The following is an 18867-nucleotide window of genomic DNA, read 5'->3' on the forward strand; positions in this document are numbered from 1 at the left end:
GTTTGGCTCAAGCATCGTACACCTATTGGTTATTGGTAAATGGAGTAAAATAATTTACACCCAAAACAGCATAAACGGAGACCCGAGTACGCAGCTTTATTGCGTTTTGTTTTTTTGCAAAAGCGTAGATAGAAGCAAGAGAAGAAGATGATGCTGACGTGGCCAGCTTGCGCCGTTGAGGAAGAAAATAAGTGATCCTAAACCCGGAGGAAGGAGTATTATTCGTTTGACTTCACATATAAAAAAAATAAATAAGAGAATGTAAAAAAGTAGTATGTGTAAGTGTAAATATTATCGCTATACGCGCATTAAATATGCGCAGGAAGCACCACCAGCACTACTTCTCCGCTTCTTGCTAGTGTGCACCCTTGTTGCCTTGCGTGCGCCGGTTGCGCAGCCCCCTATCGTGCGCATCCCCCCCAATCACCTCACCGAAACTACTAACACCGTCATCACAATCGTTCACCAGCGCCACAGAACCCAGATCTCGGGTTCCACTCGCCCAGCCATGTCCAAGGCGCGTGTCTACACCGATGTCAACGTTCTCCGCCCCAAAGAGTACTGGGATTACGAGTCTCTCACCGTTCAATGGGGGTAATAATCTTCCCAACCCTGATATATTTTGTGGATTTCTCGTCTTAATTTGTTTCCGGAGCTTTCTGTTATGTTATGCTTCGATTTAGACACGATTAACAATGAATAGAGTAGAGATTCCGCCTTTTAGGTTAAGAACTGCTGAGTATGTGCTAGTTTCTTAGGTGTTTTTTTTTTTTTTTTTTGTTATTTTACGCGTTCTTGATTTTGAATACCTAGAGGTTCAACGATTTTATGTCACATTCCACTCAAATTATGCCGAACGATGCTGTTTATGTTATCATTATATCCTTTTGTTTGGATCTCTTGTCCTTGATATGTTTCATCTCTGCGATATTCTCAGATAAGCTGATTGAATATGAAGAAATCTCCTTGTGATTTGAAATTGGTTGATGCAATTGTTTTCTGGATTCTATTGTTAAAAATACTTATAAACATTGATGTGTCTCAGGACTGATTCTTGTGAGGATTTAGAATTTTTCATTCCAATTATGTTATTTATGAAATTTCTGTGTGCTCTTTTTCAGTGATCAAGATGATTATGAGGTTGTGCGCAAAGTGGGAAGGGGAAAGTACAGTGAGGTTTTTGAAGGCATAAATGTTAATAGCAATGAGCGTTGTATAATCAAGATTCTTAAGCCTGTCAAGAAAAAGAAGGTGACATTTTGTTTTTGCATTGTTGTTCTTTTCGACCTTTGGGACCTGGAGGCTGAATAAAGCCAGGCAGGGAAGGTTCTTTAGAACTGTTCTCTTAAAATTTGCATCATGGACAGTAATTTACATTACACTCAAATTTCTCACACACTCCTCACTATTTTCTTGTGAACTATTGAATAACAGATGGACCATTCTGGCACAATCTCCCTAACACAGTTGTGCAATAATTATTTTGAAAACAGAATAAAATAAATAAATAAACTTAAAATTCATCATAAGACATATTATAATCATTTTATTAACATAAATATATTGAAGAATTTTATCAGGCATAAAAACTTCTATCAATAAATAGGAGTTCACAGAAAAAAAATATATGGACATATAACATGATTAGTAAGAATGATTTCATAATTCATGATATAATTTTATTACATAGCTCTGGTATTATCATATTAGACTATACTTGATGAAAAAAATCTTTGAAAGTTATACTTTGAAATAAGACGATGGGCCTCAAAGTTCAAACTAGATGACTTTTTGTTGAAGAAAGATGTGTAGTGTAGTTTTGTTTCCCCTTAAAATATTGGAGGTAAGCTTGAAACATATGTATAAACTTCTCTTTTTGAAACAATAACAACAGCAAAGCCCTATCTTGCTAGGTGAGGTTGGCTACATGGATAACATGACACTATTTGACTCAGTTAAAAACCAATGTTTTAGCAATGTTATTTACCATGAGGTCCTTCTTGACCACTTTCTCCAATGTTCTTCTTGGCCTCCCTCTCCGCTTCACTTGACTAAAACCCATACTATTTATTGTTCTCACTAGTGTGTCTCAGGGTCTTCTTTGTACATGTCTAAATCACCTAATCGATTTTCTGTTATCTTTTTGTCGATTGGTTGTACACCAATCTCTCCGCATATACAATCATTTCTTATTTTGTATTTTTGGCCACACATTCATCTTAACTTTCTCATTTATGCTATTTCAACCTTTTTCTCTTGCTATCTCTTTAAATTCACTACCATAGAGTGTGGTAACAAATAATCCCTGATGCCTTTCTCCATTTTAGCCATCCCGCATTTATCCTATGTGTGGCATCCTCATTAATTTCCACTTCATTTTGTAGTATTGATCCCGGATATTTAAACTTGAAAAAATGTGGTATGACATTTTTTCCCATTTTTACTTCCATTCCATGTCACATTCTTCTTGTCTCTTGCTAAAATTACATTGCATATACTTTGCTCTACTCCTACTTAAGTAGAAACCCTTTGTTTCCCAAGTCTGTCTCCAAAGTTCAAGTTGCAAGTTAACTACTTTCCTTGGCTCCTCAATCAAAATTATATCATTTGCTAAAAACATACAATAAGGGATACACTTTTGTATGTCTTCAGTAAGCATATCTAATTAGACTAAACAAGGACTTAAGGTTTTGGGGGGGTCTACACTGAGAGAAGGACATAGTGTAGTTGTTGGTGCACTGCAGCAACCTGATTCTGCAAAATCTATTTTGGAAATTGGAATTGGTAGCCAAACCTTAATTCTAACCAGCGATGTGAATCATTTAGGGCATTAACAAATGCAACTTTGGTTCCAATCAGTGTTGTCAAATGGCGGCCATGGCGGAAAGGCGTGGCGGATTTTTGAAAAAATGCCACCGAATAGCGGTGGCATGGCGGGTTGCGAATGGCGGCGCCATGGCGGTCATGACGGTTATGGCGGCATGGCGGAAAATAGCGGATTTTTAGGTTTTATTTTCGCGGTAGGAGTTGGGTTGACCCGACCCAACCCTACCCGCTATTTTGTTCAAAAGCGCAGCCCTACCACGATGGACAGCACAGAACGCAGCCCCTCCCACGCGACCCAGCCACGACCCCGCACCCAGCCGCAACCCCGCAGCGACGACCCCGTGTTCCCCCCGCACGACCCAGCAACGACAACTCGACGAGCACCAGCGCACCATGCACACGGCGAACGGCGACGGCGACGGCGACGGCAACGGTGCTACAGTCTGCAAAGGACAGCAACGTGGTCCTGTTTTTGTTTTCCTTTTTTTGCTGTTGTTGTTCTGTTTTTTTTTCTTTCTATTTGACACCCCCTTTTTTTCTGTTCAGCCCTTTTTTTATGATATTTTTCTGTTTGACACCCCTTTTATTTTTTGTTCTGCTTTTTTTTTTCTATTCAGCCCTTTTTTATGATATTTTTCTGTTTTACACCCCTTTTTCTGTTTTTATGCTTTTATCCTTTTGTTATTTTGAACTCTTGAATGAGTTTATTTGGTGTTGGTATTTGGTTATTATGAGAACTCATGAAACTTTTTTAGTTTATTTGAATGCGATCCATTGTTTTTTTTTATTTTTTATTTATATTTATTTTTTATCTATTGTTTTGTTAATATTTATATGTATATATAATTATATATATATATATATATATATATATATATATATATATATATATATTTTTTTTTTTTTGTCCGCCATGACGTCCGCCATTTTCCGCTACACCATCCGCCATATTTTTATGGTGGATTTTTGGCTTTCCGCCATGAACCGCCATCCGCCATTAACAACACTGGTTCCAATTTTTTTAGTAGGAACTACAAAGAGCTCCTCATATTTTTGGACTTTGTGATATATCTTTTAGTTTTTAGAAAAACTCTTGCAATTAGACTAAGTGGTTGAAGTCTTGTGTTAATTTGATTTTGTTTTTGGTTATATGGTGTTTCTTGTACTACTGCATTCAGTTCTTGTGAGATTTTTGTCTTACCTTCTGAGATCTTCAACATCATTTTGCAGATTAAAAGAGAGATAAAAATACTTCAGAACCTTTGTGGTGGCCCAAATATTGTCAAGCTTCTTGATATTGTCAGAGATCAGCACTCTAAAACTCCTAGCTTAATATTTGAGTATGTCAACAGTACAGATTTTAAAGTTTTGTATCCAACCTTGACTGATTATGACATACGCTATTACATATATGAGCTTCTTAAGGTAACGTGATCCTTCAATCTCTCATGGTATACCTTGACTGGTGCTCTGTGTCCTCTCCATAATGTATATATTGGAGTATCTTTGTCTTGGACAAGGCTTATATCAATTTTGCATCTGGTTCATGTGTATAGACATTTGCTTATGCATCATGGAAATTACTTTACATTTGCACAAATATGTGTCAAGGACCCTTTCTTGTTACTTGAATGCTTTAGTTTTGAATTGCAGGCCATAGATTACTGCCATTCTCAAGGCATAATGCATAGAGATGTCAAGCCTCATAATGTTATGATAGATCATGAATTACGGAAACTCCGCTTGATAGATTGGGGTCTTGCTGAATTTTATCATCCTGGAAAGGAATACAATGTTCGTGTGGCTTCAAGGTAATGTTCTGGACTCTGGCATATTATTGACCATGATCGCAACTCTTTCTAAAGTAAAATACTAAAATCAAAGGAAGATGTATACAATGGATGAGCCTGAGTATATTAGTATGTAGCATAAATCAAAATCAGTTAGGCATCCTTAGCTCGTTTAAGCATTAATTTTTCAATACAAATGGATTATTGGAATTGTTGCTTCCCAAGTAGTGGTATATCCACTAACATCATTCTGAAAATGTGGGAACTTGAGAAAACAGTGCATCAATAATACAAAATCTAGCCCTACTATAATTTTTTTTAACAGAAATACAGGTCTAGAAGTGATTTCTTTCTTGGTCTACTCTATTGCTACTAAACATAGTGACTCTTAGAACTTGCACAAAGTATATTGTAAATTACTTCAACCAGTTTATGCGAGATAAATATTAAATATTACATAAATTCCATTATTAGTTAACCTAGTGTTCAAATAAATCACCCTATTTAATTATATAAAGATTCTCAATTCCTTGTTTGGGGCAATTTTTAGTTTTGAAATTTTTACAAACAAACCAGTTCTTAGCTTTATGATTTTAGTTTCAATTTTTTGTGTTTTTGTTTTGAAATTTTAATACCAAATTTCAAATCCAAACTATAAAATCAGTCCTTATTTATTTGGTGGTGATGATGGGGTGATGGTTGGGGTAGGGGATGATGGAGGTGCTAGCCTATGGTGGTGGTCATAGTGATAGCGACAATGATGGTAGTGGAAACCAATGGTGGTTGTGGCAGCAGCAGCAGTGCGGATGATACTGGTAGTGGTGGCGGCCGGCAATGGTGGTTAACTAGTAATGGTGGCAGCCGGCAATGGTGGTTAACTAGTGATGGCAGCAGAAATGTAATGGTTAGTGGTGTTATGTTCGTGGTGATATAAGGTTGGGGGAAGGAACTATGGTGGTAACAACCAACAGTGAGGTGATGGTTGGTGTTGGTTGCAGTGGCAACAATAGTTTATCAGTGGTGGTTGCAACAATGATGATGGTATTAGCTCAGGTGGAGGAGCGATGCCACCACCAATGGTGGGGGAGGCAATGATGATGGTGGTAGCAACTAATGGTGGTGGTGATTATGGAGGCAGCAGTCAGTGGTAGTGGTGGTGACAGTGGCATGATTTATTGGCAATGTTTGCAGTATCAACAGTAGTGGTGGTAGGTGGGTGAACAATGAAGGTGGCAAAGGAAATCAATTGTGATGGTTGTGGTAGTGACAGTGGCAGCAGCAATGAGAGTTGCAATGGTGGTGGCTTTGGCGGCAATTGCATCAGAAACAGTGGAGGTTGGACTAGTGGTGGTGATGGTGGGTAATGGCAGTGGTAGTGACGTTAGTATATGGGTTTTTTCGAAGGGATTGGGGGATTGAATGAGTTGTTTTTATGACAGGACCAAAAATCAAAATAACTTTTTGGTTTTAAAAAATGAGTTACAAGTGTTTTATAATTCAGTAAAATATTACTTCAGCTCCATTTTAGCTAAGCATATTTTATTTTTAAATTTGCGTTTAAAACCCAGAAACTAAAACCATGTAACCACCCTTATGCTTTTTGTCTATAGTTTCTTGTAAGAGACTCTCCTTAAATGTTTGCCAATGCATTATATTTTCAGCTACATTTTTTGTTTAATCTTTAAAGAGGCATTCTATAAACAACTATTAGACTATTCTTTCAGAAGCTTATAATACACTACTCTCTTCCCAATCATGCATTATAGAATGAGTACTTGTAAAGGATTATTGTGCAAGAGTGTTATCAAAAGCCACAGGTGAAATAGTTCAGGCATATTTTTAATTGACACTGAAGCAGTTTGACCTTAATGATGCAGATCTGATGTAGCAAGCTAGCAGGCTAATATGCAACATGCCAAAGTGAACATACTTTTAAGATTTGTTAAATAAGCGCAATTTCCTCATTTAATCACAGTTCCTGCTAAGCAATTTAAAGGGATTTTGAGTGTATTAGGCATAGCTGAAGATATTAAAAACATAACAATGAGTCATTTGTTGCCATGTATGAGAACTGTTAGGTAAAAGGGATAAGGAAGAACAAATGGGGTTCGAAGAATTCTTTGCTGGGGCACCATGAACTGAGGTTTTAATTCTTGTTTGGTGGTATTCTCATTTTTCCCAACTACCCCTCCACCCCCCCTCTTTTCTGTTTTTCCAGCTGAAAATACCCAAGTTCATTTCTGTAGTCATGCAAATTTCTGTCAACTCATATTAGTAGCATATTTTAGGTCCCTAATCTTCCACTTGGTTTATACTATATAATCATATAGAAATTCTCAGCTTCCTTCTAGGCCAGCATTAATTTACTGTTGTAATTCTCCTTTTAATTTGCTTATATTTGTTAGTTAGAGATAAACTTGACAAAGGAAAAATGATCATATAAATTTTCCTAGACTTCTACGATATTGCTATGTGAGGGTGAGTTTTGGAAGTTTTTGAATGACACTGCCAAAAACATGTCATGTGCTATGCTTTTATTTCTCAGATACTTTAAGGGCCCTGAACTTCTAGTTGATTTACAAGACTATGACTACTCATTAGACATGTGGAGTCTTGGCTGCATGTTTGCTGGAATGGTGAGAATTATAGCTATAGGCTACAACTTACTGGTTATATGTGACATGCTCTTGGCATTATTTGATATGAAGTCTAATTTTGAATCTACATGTACAAAATCGTGTAATTCTGGGTTTGATCATCTTACTTCATGTAGATATTTCGCAAGGAACCTTTCTTTTATGGTCACGACAACCATGACCAGCTTGTCAAAATAGCTAAGGTAACATTTATGGAGGTTCAGCAGTGTCTAAAATTGCAAAATTATCTTGTTGATGCTGTGCAAGTTAATGCCTTGTTTTAGTTTCTGACTATAATATTTTATCTTTTATTATACGGGATAATTAAGTATGCCTAAATTATTTCCTGTTGTTTTGCATTCTAAAAGATTGAATTCTAGACCACTTGCCCCTTCCTAGATACTTTTCTTTCCAGATCTGGGGATTTCATTGTCTTTTTTTTTTTTTTATGTTAATCCGCAGGTGCTTGGGACTGATGAACTGAACGCATATCTGAATAAGTATCATCTGGAGCTTGATCCTCAACTTGATGCACTGGTTGGGAGGTATCATCTTCTATTGGATTATTTGCATATTTCATAGCAAGTTTGATTTAGTGAATCCACAACTTTCTGTAACTATCTTCCATGGCAATTTAGTACCTCATCTCACTCTCTGCTCTCTTAGTCTATGCGTGGTTTCCTGTTTGTGGAGCTCCAAACTCGGTTTGGAGAGTAAACTTATTTTGGTGACATGTTTGGTTACTTCCAAAAGTACGTATGCACATGAAAATTTTGTCTGGAAACTCAATTTTGTAGAGGCAAGACTTGGGTTGCTTTTGTAAACTCAGTTTACGAGAAACTTAAGTTTCCAGACTTTAATCCAAACATGAACTTAGAATTCTACTGCTTTTATTTTGTCCTTGTCTCTTTCTCTTCATGATAGTATTACTATATTTACACTTTTTTTTTATGTTAACACTATTACCTTTTTTCCAGGCACAGTCGCAAGCCTTGGTCTAAATTTATCAATGCAGATAATCAACATCTTGTGTCTCCTGAGGTAATTTAATCCATGTTCCAACATGTCATTCGGACCTAACCAATTAGTTTATACTGTAATTTATCAATTCTTTGTTATTGGTTTTAATTATTTCAATATATCGGACATGCAGGCAATTGATTTTCTTGATAAACTCCTTCGATACGATCACCAGGACAGGTTAACAGCAAGAGAAGCAATGGTAATAATAAAGAGCTCATTAATTTAGCATAACATGGTTATTTTGTTGTGTATTGCTTAATTTGCACAATATTTTATGATCTTTTGATTTAACATTTTTTTTTATTTGATGTATTCCCGCAGGCACATCCATATTTCTCTCAAGTAAGGGCAGCTGAAAGTAGCAGAATGAGGACACAGTAACTTAAAACATTTTTGGATCCATAAACCTGAGTTCACATATGTGGGATTGTTTTATAATACCCTAAAATGTGGCATGGTTGCCTTCTGTTAAAATTATAGTTTGTTAGTTTTGTTGTGGAATGTAACAATATCATATCTTGTTCCAGCTGAATAATTTGTTAGCCTGTTGTTGAAAATTCAAATTTTATATTAAAAAGGTTGTGATTATAAACTGTAATAGCTTTAAGCATGTGTAGTTTTTTTTTTTTTTGAGAGAGAGAATGTTTAGTTTTTCTTAATGCTCTGTAAAAAGTTTTTTTTTTAACTTTAATAAAGTTTCTGATAAAAAAACTCTTCTAAATACGAAATAAACTAATTTAAATACACAATGAGAATTTCCCTCTACACCGCTATTTTCAAGAATACATCAGTGCCCTGATTCATCCTTTCCATAAAGATTTAGAACATGTTTTGATGAAAGTTCATAAATTTTAGTTTGAATTTCATTTCAGTTTGCAAAAGCATTTTTTTTATTTCTATTTTAAATTGAGTTTTAAGACAAAATTAAGGTAAAACTTAATTTATAATTAAACTTGGAATTTTTTCAGTTTTATTTTTGAAAGGACGTTGAGAACTTTTCATCTGAAAACCAAACATGTTTTTATCCTTTGCTAAACTCATTTGCTGTATATGATGATTTTGGGAAAACTGTGCCTTAATCGGGGATTAGATCATTATAGGAATGAAGGGTCAAATACATGTTTGCCATCTTCAGCTTCACCTGATCAGGCATAACTGCCAAACATAAGTGTGCAATGCATCGTCAGAGGAAATACCTTGAGAGTTTAATCTTATTTAGATACCATCTTAATGTCACTAGGCAGGACAACGACGCAGGGTATGATTTAATGTTGAAGAAAATGAGAAATGTTAAATGCCAGTTTGACAACGTCCAGAAGATTTTTGATTTTAGATCTCCGCCATCATTGACCTTTGTTTTCTTATCAACACCGTCACCATTGATTCAAGCCGCCTTATATTAGTAGCCGGTAAGGGTAAGTTCAGGAGTTTAAGAGTTTGGCGCCTCTTTTTTTTTTTTTTTTTTTATAAAGGAACAAACTCATTATTTCATTCATAATAATAGCATCAACTTAGGAATGAATTCATGACTAACATAAAATCTTGACGCTCTTGTTAGAAAATGAGCAACTTGATTAGCTTGCCTTCAGACTAAACTCATTTTAGAGTTCTTCATATTCTACACCGTAGCAACATTTTCTAACAAAAGGATACCAAATTTTGAAAGATTTGGTCTTTTGCAAAAGAAAACATCAAAAACTTGCTTGCAATCTACTTCCAAAAATACGAGATGGAATTTTTGCCGAACTCGCATATTATTTCCTCTACCCATGTTCCATCTCATGTCTATCTTTACAACTGCTCATGGAGTATAGATACTATGTCGAGCAAAGCTTCGTTTATGGCCCAAGCTAACCTCCAAAAAATTCCCTCGTGAAAAGTATTTAGCTTTGAAAACACGAGTTACGGTAGCATCATGATTGGTTGAAAATTGCTAACCTTCCCTAACATGGAAAAGTTAGAACCATAAAGATGTCGAAAGGAATATCCTTGCTCATCTTTCTGTTTAGACCTCACCTGATGTGACAAATACTCTCAACTCATCAAATTAATATCTTTGTTTACCAAGATAAATCAAGACCCAGAGTCACTCTTATTTCATCAATTCTTCTAGAATATATCTCTGTTTCACACATAAAATTTGCATTCGATTGGTACGTCCAAATGAGGTCACGAAGGTAAAGAATTGGTAAGTTCAGATGAGGTCGGAAAGGTAAAGAATTGCACTCAGGTTGTCCAGGTCTCGACAGTTCCAACTTTAGAAACTCATTGTCCTTGACAAGCCTGGTTGTCGGGTCCATCATTAAAAAAGGATCAACAACTATGAGAGAGGAGGAAGAAGAATTAGGGTTTCCATCTTGAGAAACTTTCATGGAGTTAGTATGAATTATAACATTAATTTCCATTTCCTCAAAATGGAGTTTGGCATTCTTAAGTCATGATATGCCACAAGTGTCAATAAAAGTTCTCAATTAGTTAAAGTAGTGAAAAATAATTTTACATTATCATTCAATAATAAATCATTGTTAATATAATTTTTAAGTAATTATTATAAAAATTAATAAATAAACTTATTATATTCAATAATTTGTGATTGAATTGCATGCGAGTGCATAGTCATTATATTTAGTGATAACCTACAAATAAAAGACTGCCAACAAAGATTGATAGCCTATTTATATTTAGACGATGATTTTCATTCTACTAGTTGAATCAACCATCGTTACCAGATGCAACATAGATTTCATTAAAAACTTTCCAATTAAGCATACTAAATGAAAAAGGTATAGGAAATTTGGATTTAGATTTCTTGAAGGCAATCGAAAAATCTCACATTATGGTGCAATCTTTTTCAGGAAATTTGAAGTCCCTTGTACTAAACTCACGGTGGCGTTGACACTGATCGTACAGTGTGAAGAATGTCTACACTGATCGTACACTGTGAAGAATCTCTACACTGATAGTACACTGATCGTATAGGAGATACAACGATTGAGTAACAACATTGTTGGCAGTTGTGTATGTGGCTACGGTAGGTTTTGGTTTTATCTTCTTGAAAAGTAGACGTTCCTCCAATTGATTTACGTGAAATTCTTTTTTCTTTTCCTTGATTAGAAAAAGCTACTTTAATTTTTTTAAATTTTCTCTAAAATTATATTTAACTCGACTGCTCTTTCTTAGAAAACTAGCAACCAGCCAAATACAATCTAAATTGCTAGTCGTTGTCCCTACGTAATTTGATATGGAGGTAACGCGTGCAGAGTGTGGACTCTCCTCAACAGTGGTTGTCAATGTTGTGTACGGATGTCCATATAAGGAACATAAAATTCTCACCAGTCACCATGCAGCTGTTGTTTTCTTTACATTGTATTTATCTATATCACATGCCATGGTTGTGTTCTGGGAATTTCAATATTATTCAGAGTCAACAAAACACTTGGCTGTAGAGTTTTGAATGTTATTTTGACATCAAACTTCGAGATTTACTTGATTCCTGTCCACTTCACCATTTCGGTTTCTCAGGAACCATATTCTCTTGGTCATAAGATAGAGGGAGGGGAATTTCTGTCAAGCTTGGCTTGACAAAGCTCTCAACTAATTTTTCTTGGTCTTGAGTTATTCACTTACTATGCAGCTATTCATCTTCCTTACTATCAATGTGTCCACGCACAAATTATATTTGCTTTCGGGGCTAAGAAAAATAGAAAGATGCAAATAAGATATCAAGGTTTGAAGATTTTTTACCAAAAAAATTGGGTGGTGTCGAAGGCCTAGAGAATACAGCCTTGTGCAAGATAATAAGTATTGAAAGAGTCAAACATTTTCATGTAATCTATGATTCTGTAAGAAGCTTAATATTGACACTAATGATCATTCATAAGTTACAATTTGACAAAAAAAGAGAAAATTAACATAGTTTCTCACACTTGAACAATGGAAAAACTTACTAATTATCCCCTCTCGTCTCTCACTACCCCTGAAGACACAAACACACAGACATATTTTATATTAAAAGAAATTGAAGATCTATGTGGATAGAGACTGTAGAACAGGCCATATATTGATATCATGTCTCAACATGAACTCTTTCACTTTTTAAGATGAGGAAAACAAACATAGAGATCAGATTTGGGGTGTTTGGCTTCAGCATGCTCCTTACACTTCACTTCTGATGTGGTGCATATAAATGTTTGCATGCACACCTTACACTGCAATCATCCATCACAACATTATAATTAGTAAAGAGCTCCATTATACTGAGTCACTACAGTTTATGCAATGAGAGAGGAAGAGCTCCCCCGTATAGGAGATCCAAAACCAAACCATCAATAGATTAAGATATCACACATCTATAATCAAGTCTTAAAAAATGTGCAAACAATTTGACATTATTGTGAGGAACATCATTCATGAAGTGTAAATTAAATGTAAATAATCTGACAGAAGAGTATCTCCCAAGATAGATTGAAAAAGAAAACAATTATTAGGTTGACATAATGTAGTATACAGTTTATGCATTAGACAAATAGGACACACTTCAAATGAACTGCATTTTTTTTACTAAATGTAAAATCATAACAATAACAAAGAATCAATCGCTCAGGCCTTGTTTCAATAAACTTCTCAATATGTACTTATGGGAGAAGAAAATAAGATAAAAATGAATTAATCATCTGATTCTTCTCCCATAAGTTAAAATTGACTTATGGGTAAGCTAATTTATAAAAGCCCTGATTGGATTAGCTTCTCCAAAACACTGATTTTGACTTATGCATTAGCTAAATTTTAGGTTATAGAAGAAGCTTATTTCATTTTTCTTTCTTATTTTCTTCTCTTACAAGTGCTTATGGAGACACTTATCCAAACAGAGCCTAATTCATTCTACCTCCTTATTTTCTTCTACTAAGTGTTTACTGAAAAGTTTTATCCAAACAGGGCCTCAGTGATAAGCATATACAATATATTAGTAGCCAAACAAAATTCGATGAATTTCAAAAGGCACCAATTGCTGAATAACAACTTAAAAGTTAGGATTAAAAAAAAACACAACAAGGTGACTTTATTAGAGAGATTTCTCTCAGAAAGAGAAGTAAATAGTAAAAGAGTTCCGGCTAAGTATTTAAGCATTAACAGTGTTCTCTCATGAACTTAACATAATTTTTAAAGCTTCTATTTTTCAGCCATCATATTTTACAGCGCTCTAATTTCACAATCTTTGTTACGAACAAAGGGTTGTAATATGACACAAAGAACAAAACAGCGGAAATTAACCTGAATAGACATAGCTTTCTTGTTTGAATCCAACTGGCTCCCTGCACACACATCCCAAACGATTGCTAATTAAAATCAACAACTCCATCAGATCTAAGTTCTAACACATAAAGCCCCGATTATTTTCAAGGGAATTTCTTTTTTAGTCAAACAATTTTGGTTTGCTCCTAAAACTTGAGGTATTCGAAAAAAAGAGAGACAGAGAGAGAAATTACCCTTAGCCGCTGCTTTCTGCTTCTCGAGATTCTTCTCGCGAGCCATCTTTGACTTCTGGGCATTGCCTCCTCCCATGTCTGAGTCTGACTGATCCAAAATGCAAAACCCTAACTTTTTTTCTCTCCGAGGATTTGAGTTATGAGTGTTGAATGGAGGAAGGAAAGAATATATATGAACAAGTGATTCTCACATACACGCAATTGTTTTGTTTGGTTCATTAATTGTGGGTTTTAGTGCGCTTTTAAGGAACTATTTTTCCACACAGGTGTCCGGGATCCTTACGTGGCATATGTGTCAGCACTTAGCAACGTAATCTAATCTAATATCTAATCTAATATCTAATATAAAAGAGTAGTATGGTGAAATGTTCAAAATGGACATCCTTATTTATTGACACCTATCCCCTTTTAAGGTTATTTTTGTCAATTCACGCATTCTACGTGTGACATGCATTGTGGCATGCATTGCAAGGCAATAAGACACCTTCCGTTCCCTCAACTCAGAATGAAAATAAAGTTAAGTGAAATAATATGTCATTATTGTCAATGCCAAGTTAAAAGTCACCATTAGTTACAGTAAAATTAACTATTCACACAAGCTTGCTTGCTTACTATGTAGTGTAATGTATAATATAGTGGTTTTGTCATCATGCGATGTTAAACACAGTGGTCTGTAGAAATGTCCAAAATGGACATCATTATTTGTTAGGCAGTAAGGCACCTTCAATTCCCTTAACTCAAGAATGAAAATAGAGTTAAGTGGAATAATATGTCATTATTGTCAATGCCAACTTAAAAGTCACTGTCAGTAAAATTAGTTGCTCACATAGGCTTGCTTGCTTACTGTGCAGTGTAATGTAGTGGTTTTGTCATTATGCGAAGTTAAACACACAAGCTTCACAAAAGGAGGAACGACTCAGAACTAGAAAAAATAGCTCATAAACTCTGCAGAATCAGAGAGAGAGTTAGTATTTATTAAATTGAAGGAAACATCCGAAGGTTATAAAGAGAAAGAGAGGGGCATGGCGGCACTTTCAATGCAATGGTAGCGATAAATAACTGTGGTATTTTGATCTTCTTACCTTTATTTACAAAAAAAAAAAAAAGGGAAGTGCAGATCACGTGTAATAGTACTGGAAGTGCATATTTTGACTGGAAAGAGAAGAAAATAAAAAAACTATCTATAAGCTAGGAAAAATAAAAATTAAAAGTTCTCTCTTTCTCTCCCATCTAAGATAGAAAAACGAAAAAAAATAGTAGCCTGTGAAACTTATCTCCATTATAGACTACAAGACCAGATAGGACACAATGGTAAGAAAAATCGTCATTCTTCTCTCCCTCAATCCTAAGCTTTCATTTCTCTTTTCATCATCTCTCTTGGTCGGTGTTGTATTTTGGGTTTCTGTTAGGGTTTCATGGTTTAAATCTATGTAAATGAGTAATTTTAATGGGTTTTTGTTTGGGTTTTGTTTCACTGCTGCTTTTTGAGTTTAGGGTCTCTACAACGTTCGCTATTGCTCTTTGAGTTTAGGATTTTCATTTCATTCTTTACAACATCGACATTGAAGAGTCCAATAGAAACGGTATTATTTTGCTACCCATTTTTTTTCCTTAAGCATTTTCTTGGTTTTGTTCTTTTTCAGTGAGAGCTTCTCCATCGAGAGAGATGCAAAGGTTTTCTCTACAACATTAACCCCAAAGAGTCCAGTATTGACCTAAGAAACAGTATTCTTCTGCTACCCAGATCTTTTTTTTTTCCTTAATCATTTGCTTGGTTTTGTTCTTTTTCAATGAAAGCGCTTCTCTCCATCGAGAGATACAAAGGTATTCTTTACACATCAACATCATAACGTCCAATACAAACGCTATTATCTTGCTTCCCACTTTTTTTTCTGAGACATAGGAGGGAGAGAAGAGAATATAGACAGGGAAAGTAAGATAGTTCTAAGTTGATAGCAAAACAACATAAAACTCAATATGAACTGGGATTAAGTATCGATTCATGGGTGACAGTGATGTTTTGCTTCTTCAAAAAACAATGTGTCTAAAACATTCAATATTTACCGTGAATGGATTAATGAAGCCAATTATGTGTTCAATTTTTTGAAGGATATTTTTTCTGAATCCACTTGGCTGTAGAGAATTGGTTTCTCTCTTCCTATTTTTATCATTCTTCCATTTTTGAATGAGTCAACCCATGTGTACCTCCTTGGTAAGTTAGCTAAGACAAAATGAGCTGAGAAATAGGATATTGTTGAAAACTTGATTACCCTTCCTCTATTGTCATGTTATTGTTAAGTGTTTATTTTTTTGCTCTTGACTTTGTTCCAGTGCCTATTGTTTAATCTTTTTGACCCTTTTGGCTAACAACATAATTGTGCTTGCTGTTGTGATGTTATGATTCAGATTTGTTTTTTATTTTTCAATTTTTTCAACCATTTTAAAAAAATGCATTATTATCCATATTTCTTCCAATTTACTTCTCCTATTCTAAATCTTTTGTAATAATTGGTGATCTAATTTTTGTTACATTTTTAAATAGAAAGATGGCTTGCATTACAAACAAGATAAAAGATATAAATGGATCTAAAGAAACCCTGAAACTTGCTATTAGAATAACTGATCTTTAGTTTGTTGGAACACGGGACAAGTCCGAGCAAGCAGAGATGGTTATAGTAGATTCCAATGTATCATAATTATTTTACATTTTTTTAGTTTTGTCCTTTAGTATATTATTTTTTTCACTAACCATTTGTTACATGCTTTGCCATAAGCAGGGTGACCAAATTCATGCAGTTTGTAAGCGAGACCAACTCAAGTCTTGGAAGCCAATTTTGAAAGAGAATTGTACTTATATGATGCACAATTTTAAAGTGGTCAAGAATGACGGTCAATATAGAATTTGTGCACACCCGCATAAATTGATCTTTATTGGAGTGACTGTTATTATATAAACTAATTTGGTTAATGTGCCTTTAAAAACACATAGTTTTATGAAATTTGCCAATGTCATTAGCAGTAACTTTGAGCGCGATTTGTTAGTTGGTGAGTGCAGCTATTCTTTAGGCCCTCATCTTTAAATCTTTCTTGCAAACATAAAAGTCATCTTTTTATAACATGTTTTTATTTTTTATGGTTGATTAGACATTATTGGTGTAGTTGATGAGGTGGTCTTCCAACAGATTTCATCGGAGAATACGAGGATTGTTTTTAAACTAAAGGACTTGAGGTTGTATCATTTAGTTTATTCCTACATTTGAAATTGTGGTTTTTATATGCTACACTCCACTGACAATGTATGTATGTTTTCAAACTACATAATATATGGTTGAGTGATATATTTTTATGAGTAATTTAAATTTACGTTCATCTTGGATTATCTAATTTTTCTCTTAATGTCATTTGTTTATAATAGTGAACAATTGGTGTCTAGGAAGATTATTGCTTGCAATTCTTAGAGTATTTAAATGAGTGTAATAGTGAAGGACCAATAATTATTCTGCTGACCCATGCTAGAATTTAAGAATCACAAGGTATTGTGTTATGTGCAATTATTACATTATTCTATTGTTTAAATGTCATCTTATGTTCCTCTTTTTTTCATTTATAGGGTCATACCCAACAACAATAAGTAACTCATTAAAAGCCTCAAAATTACTTATAAACCAACCAATGCCCGAAATTGAAGAATTCAAACAAAGGTTTTTAGTTTTATGGTTGGGTTGGTTTGATTATGTTTGTTTTTGCCTTTAATATGAATTCTCATTTTGTAGACGTACCGAATTAAAAATCACGGTCCGCCCAGTTCTCACGTCTCGCAGTCAAGCAAGTTCACAACTTTCCGATTCTAGCCACATTTCAGCAAAGGATAGATTTTTTTTTTTTACAAAGCTGAGGCAAAGAGTCTTTCTGAGATAAACAAAATCTTGCATTATTTTGTAAAAAAAAAAAAAAGATCTTACTTATCAATCCAATTACTCTTTTCTTCTGTCCAGGGAATCGTTTGTGTAACCGTGGGTACCATTGGTAGAATTGTTATGGAAAATCATTCATGGTGTTATGCAGCTTGCATCCAGTGTAACAAGAAAACTAATATAGACAATACTCCCTTCACATGTGCATGCGGCAAATATAATCAACAAGCTATGTTGAGGTGATTGATAGGTTTTTTTTTTTTACTTTACATTGCTTTTATGTGCATGTTAATTTTTATCTATTCTTTCTGTTGTTAGGTATAGGCTTGAGGTCATGGTTTACCACAAGGAAGAATGCACAAAATTTTTGCTCTCAAACCGTGAATGCACAGACCTAATTGGTCAGTCAGTTGATGAAGTTAATAGGTTAAAGATAGCAGGAATACATATGGAAGCTACAGGCTGAATTTTAATTTTTTCGATTTTTTTTCATGATGGATAAATTTAACTATTAACCTATCTTATACACTTGCATTTACCTTGTGTTTGGATCAAGAATTTCAAAATTTCAAGGAATTTGAATTGCTTTGATTTTCATTTCCTTCATTTTTCAAATGCTTTGTTTGGATAAATCAATTCAAATTTCTTCCATTTTAAATTCTTTGTTTAGATAGGACAATTCAATTTTCTCCATATGCAAAATTTTAATTTTATATTTTAAATAGATGAAATTTTAATATTAAACTTTATAGAAAATAAACACAATCTAATTTTGAAATATTAATAAAAAAATATTTTCAATTTTTAATAATTTTAACTAGGGTTGTTTTGTCTAAGCACAACTAGTGATGTTTTCAAACCGACATCAACCAAGGCTATTTTTCAGTTGACATCAAATAAGATTTTTTTTGTCAAAGTATGCCGAGAATATTTGTCAACTAACGTCAGCCGGGACTATTTTTTTGCTAACGTTAGTTGAGTCTATTTTTCAGTCGATGTTGGCTAGATTTTTTTACCAACGTTGGCTAGGGTTTGTTTGGTCGACATCGGCTAGGGTCTTTTTGAACGACATTGACCAAGGCTATTTTTAGCCAACATCAGCCTAAAAAATCCTAGCAGGCGTTGACAAAAAAATCTACCCACTATCGGCTAAAAAATAGCTTGGTTGATGCCAACCAATAGAACCTACCCG

The 18867-nt window shown here is 34.5% G+C and overlaps 2 protein-coding genes across 2 annotated transcripts; one reads left to right on the forward strand and one right to left on the reverse strand.

Annotated features, from left to right (window-relative positions):
• LOC114412471 (casein kinase II subunit alpha-2-like) lies at positions 1-8882 on the forward strand. Its single transcript, XM_028376383.1, has 10 exons — positions 1-594; positions 1122-1251; positions 4057-4251; positions 4480-4637; positions 7162-7252; positions 7390-7455; positions 7715-7797; positions 8230-8293; positions 8406-8474; positions 8597-8882. The coding sequence occupies exons 1-10, from the start codon at positions 275-277 to the stop codon at positions 8654-8656; spliced, it is 1236 nt and encodes a 411-aa protein (XP_028232184.1). The 5' UTR covers positions 1-274; the 3' UTR covers positions 8657-8882.
• Positions 8883-12079: 3197 nt separating this feature from the next.
• LOC114412472 (uncharacterized protein At2g23090) lies at positions 12080-13974 on the reverse strand. The gene is made up of 3 exons (XM_028376384.1): positions 13762-13974; positions 13547-13587; positions 12080-12483 (listed from the first exon to the last, which is right to left on the reverse strand). Exons 1-3 carry the CDS (start codon positions 13835-13837, stop codon positions 12364-12366), a joined length of 237 nt encoding a protein of 78 aa, XP_028232185.1. The 5' UTR covers positions 13838-13974; the 3' UTR covers positions 12080-12363.
• Positions 13975-18867: the final 4893 nt, after the last annotated feature.

Source organism: Glycine soja, chromosome 5, assembly GCF_004193775.1.
Source record: "Glycine soja cultivar W05 chromosome 5, ASM419377v2, whole genome shotgun sequence".
Lineage (NCBI taxonomy): Eukaryota > Viridiplantae > Streptophyta > Magnoliopsida > Fabales > Fabaceae > Glycine > Glycine soja.

Coding starts and splice junctions, on each gene's coding strand:
- LOC114412471 (XM_028376383.1), top strand. CDS start 275: ATGTGTAAGTGTAAATATTATCGCTATACGCGCATTAAATATGCGCAG. Junction 7,253..7,389: donor GCTGCATGTTTGCTGGAATG/GTGAGAATTATA, acceptor TACTTCATGTAG/ATATTTCGCAAGGAACCTTT. Junction 7,798..8,229: donor CTTGATGCACTGGTTGGGAG/GTATCATCTTCT, acceptor CCTTTTTTCCAG/GCACAGTCGCAAGCCTTGGT.
- LOC114412472 (XM_028376384.1), bottom strand. CDS start 13,837: ATGGGAGGAGGCAATGCCCAGAAGTCAAAGATGGCTCGCGAGAAGAAT. Junction 13,588..13,761: donor GCAGAAAGCAGCGGCTAAGG/GTAATTTCTCTC, acceptor ATGTGTGTGCAG/GGAGCCAGTTGGATTCAAAC. Junction 12,484..13,546: donor AGAAAGCTATGTCTATTCAG/GTTAATTTCCGC, acceptor GGATGATTGCAG/TGTAAGGTGTGCATGCAAAC.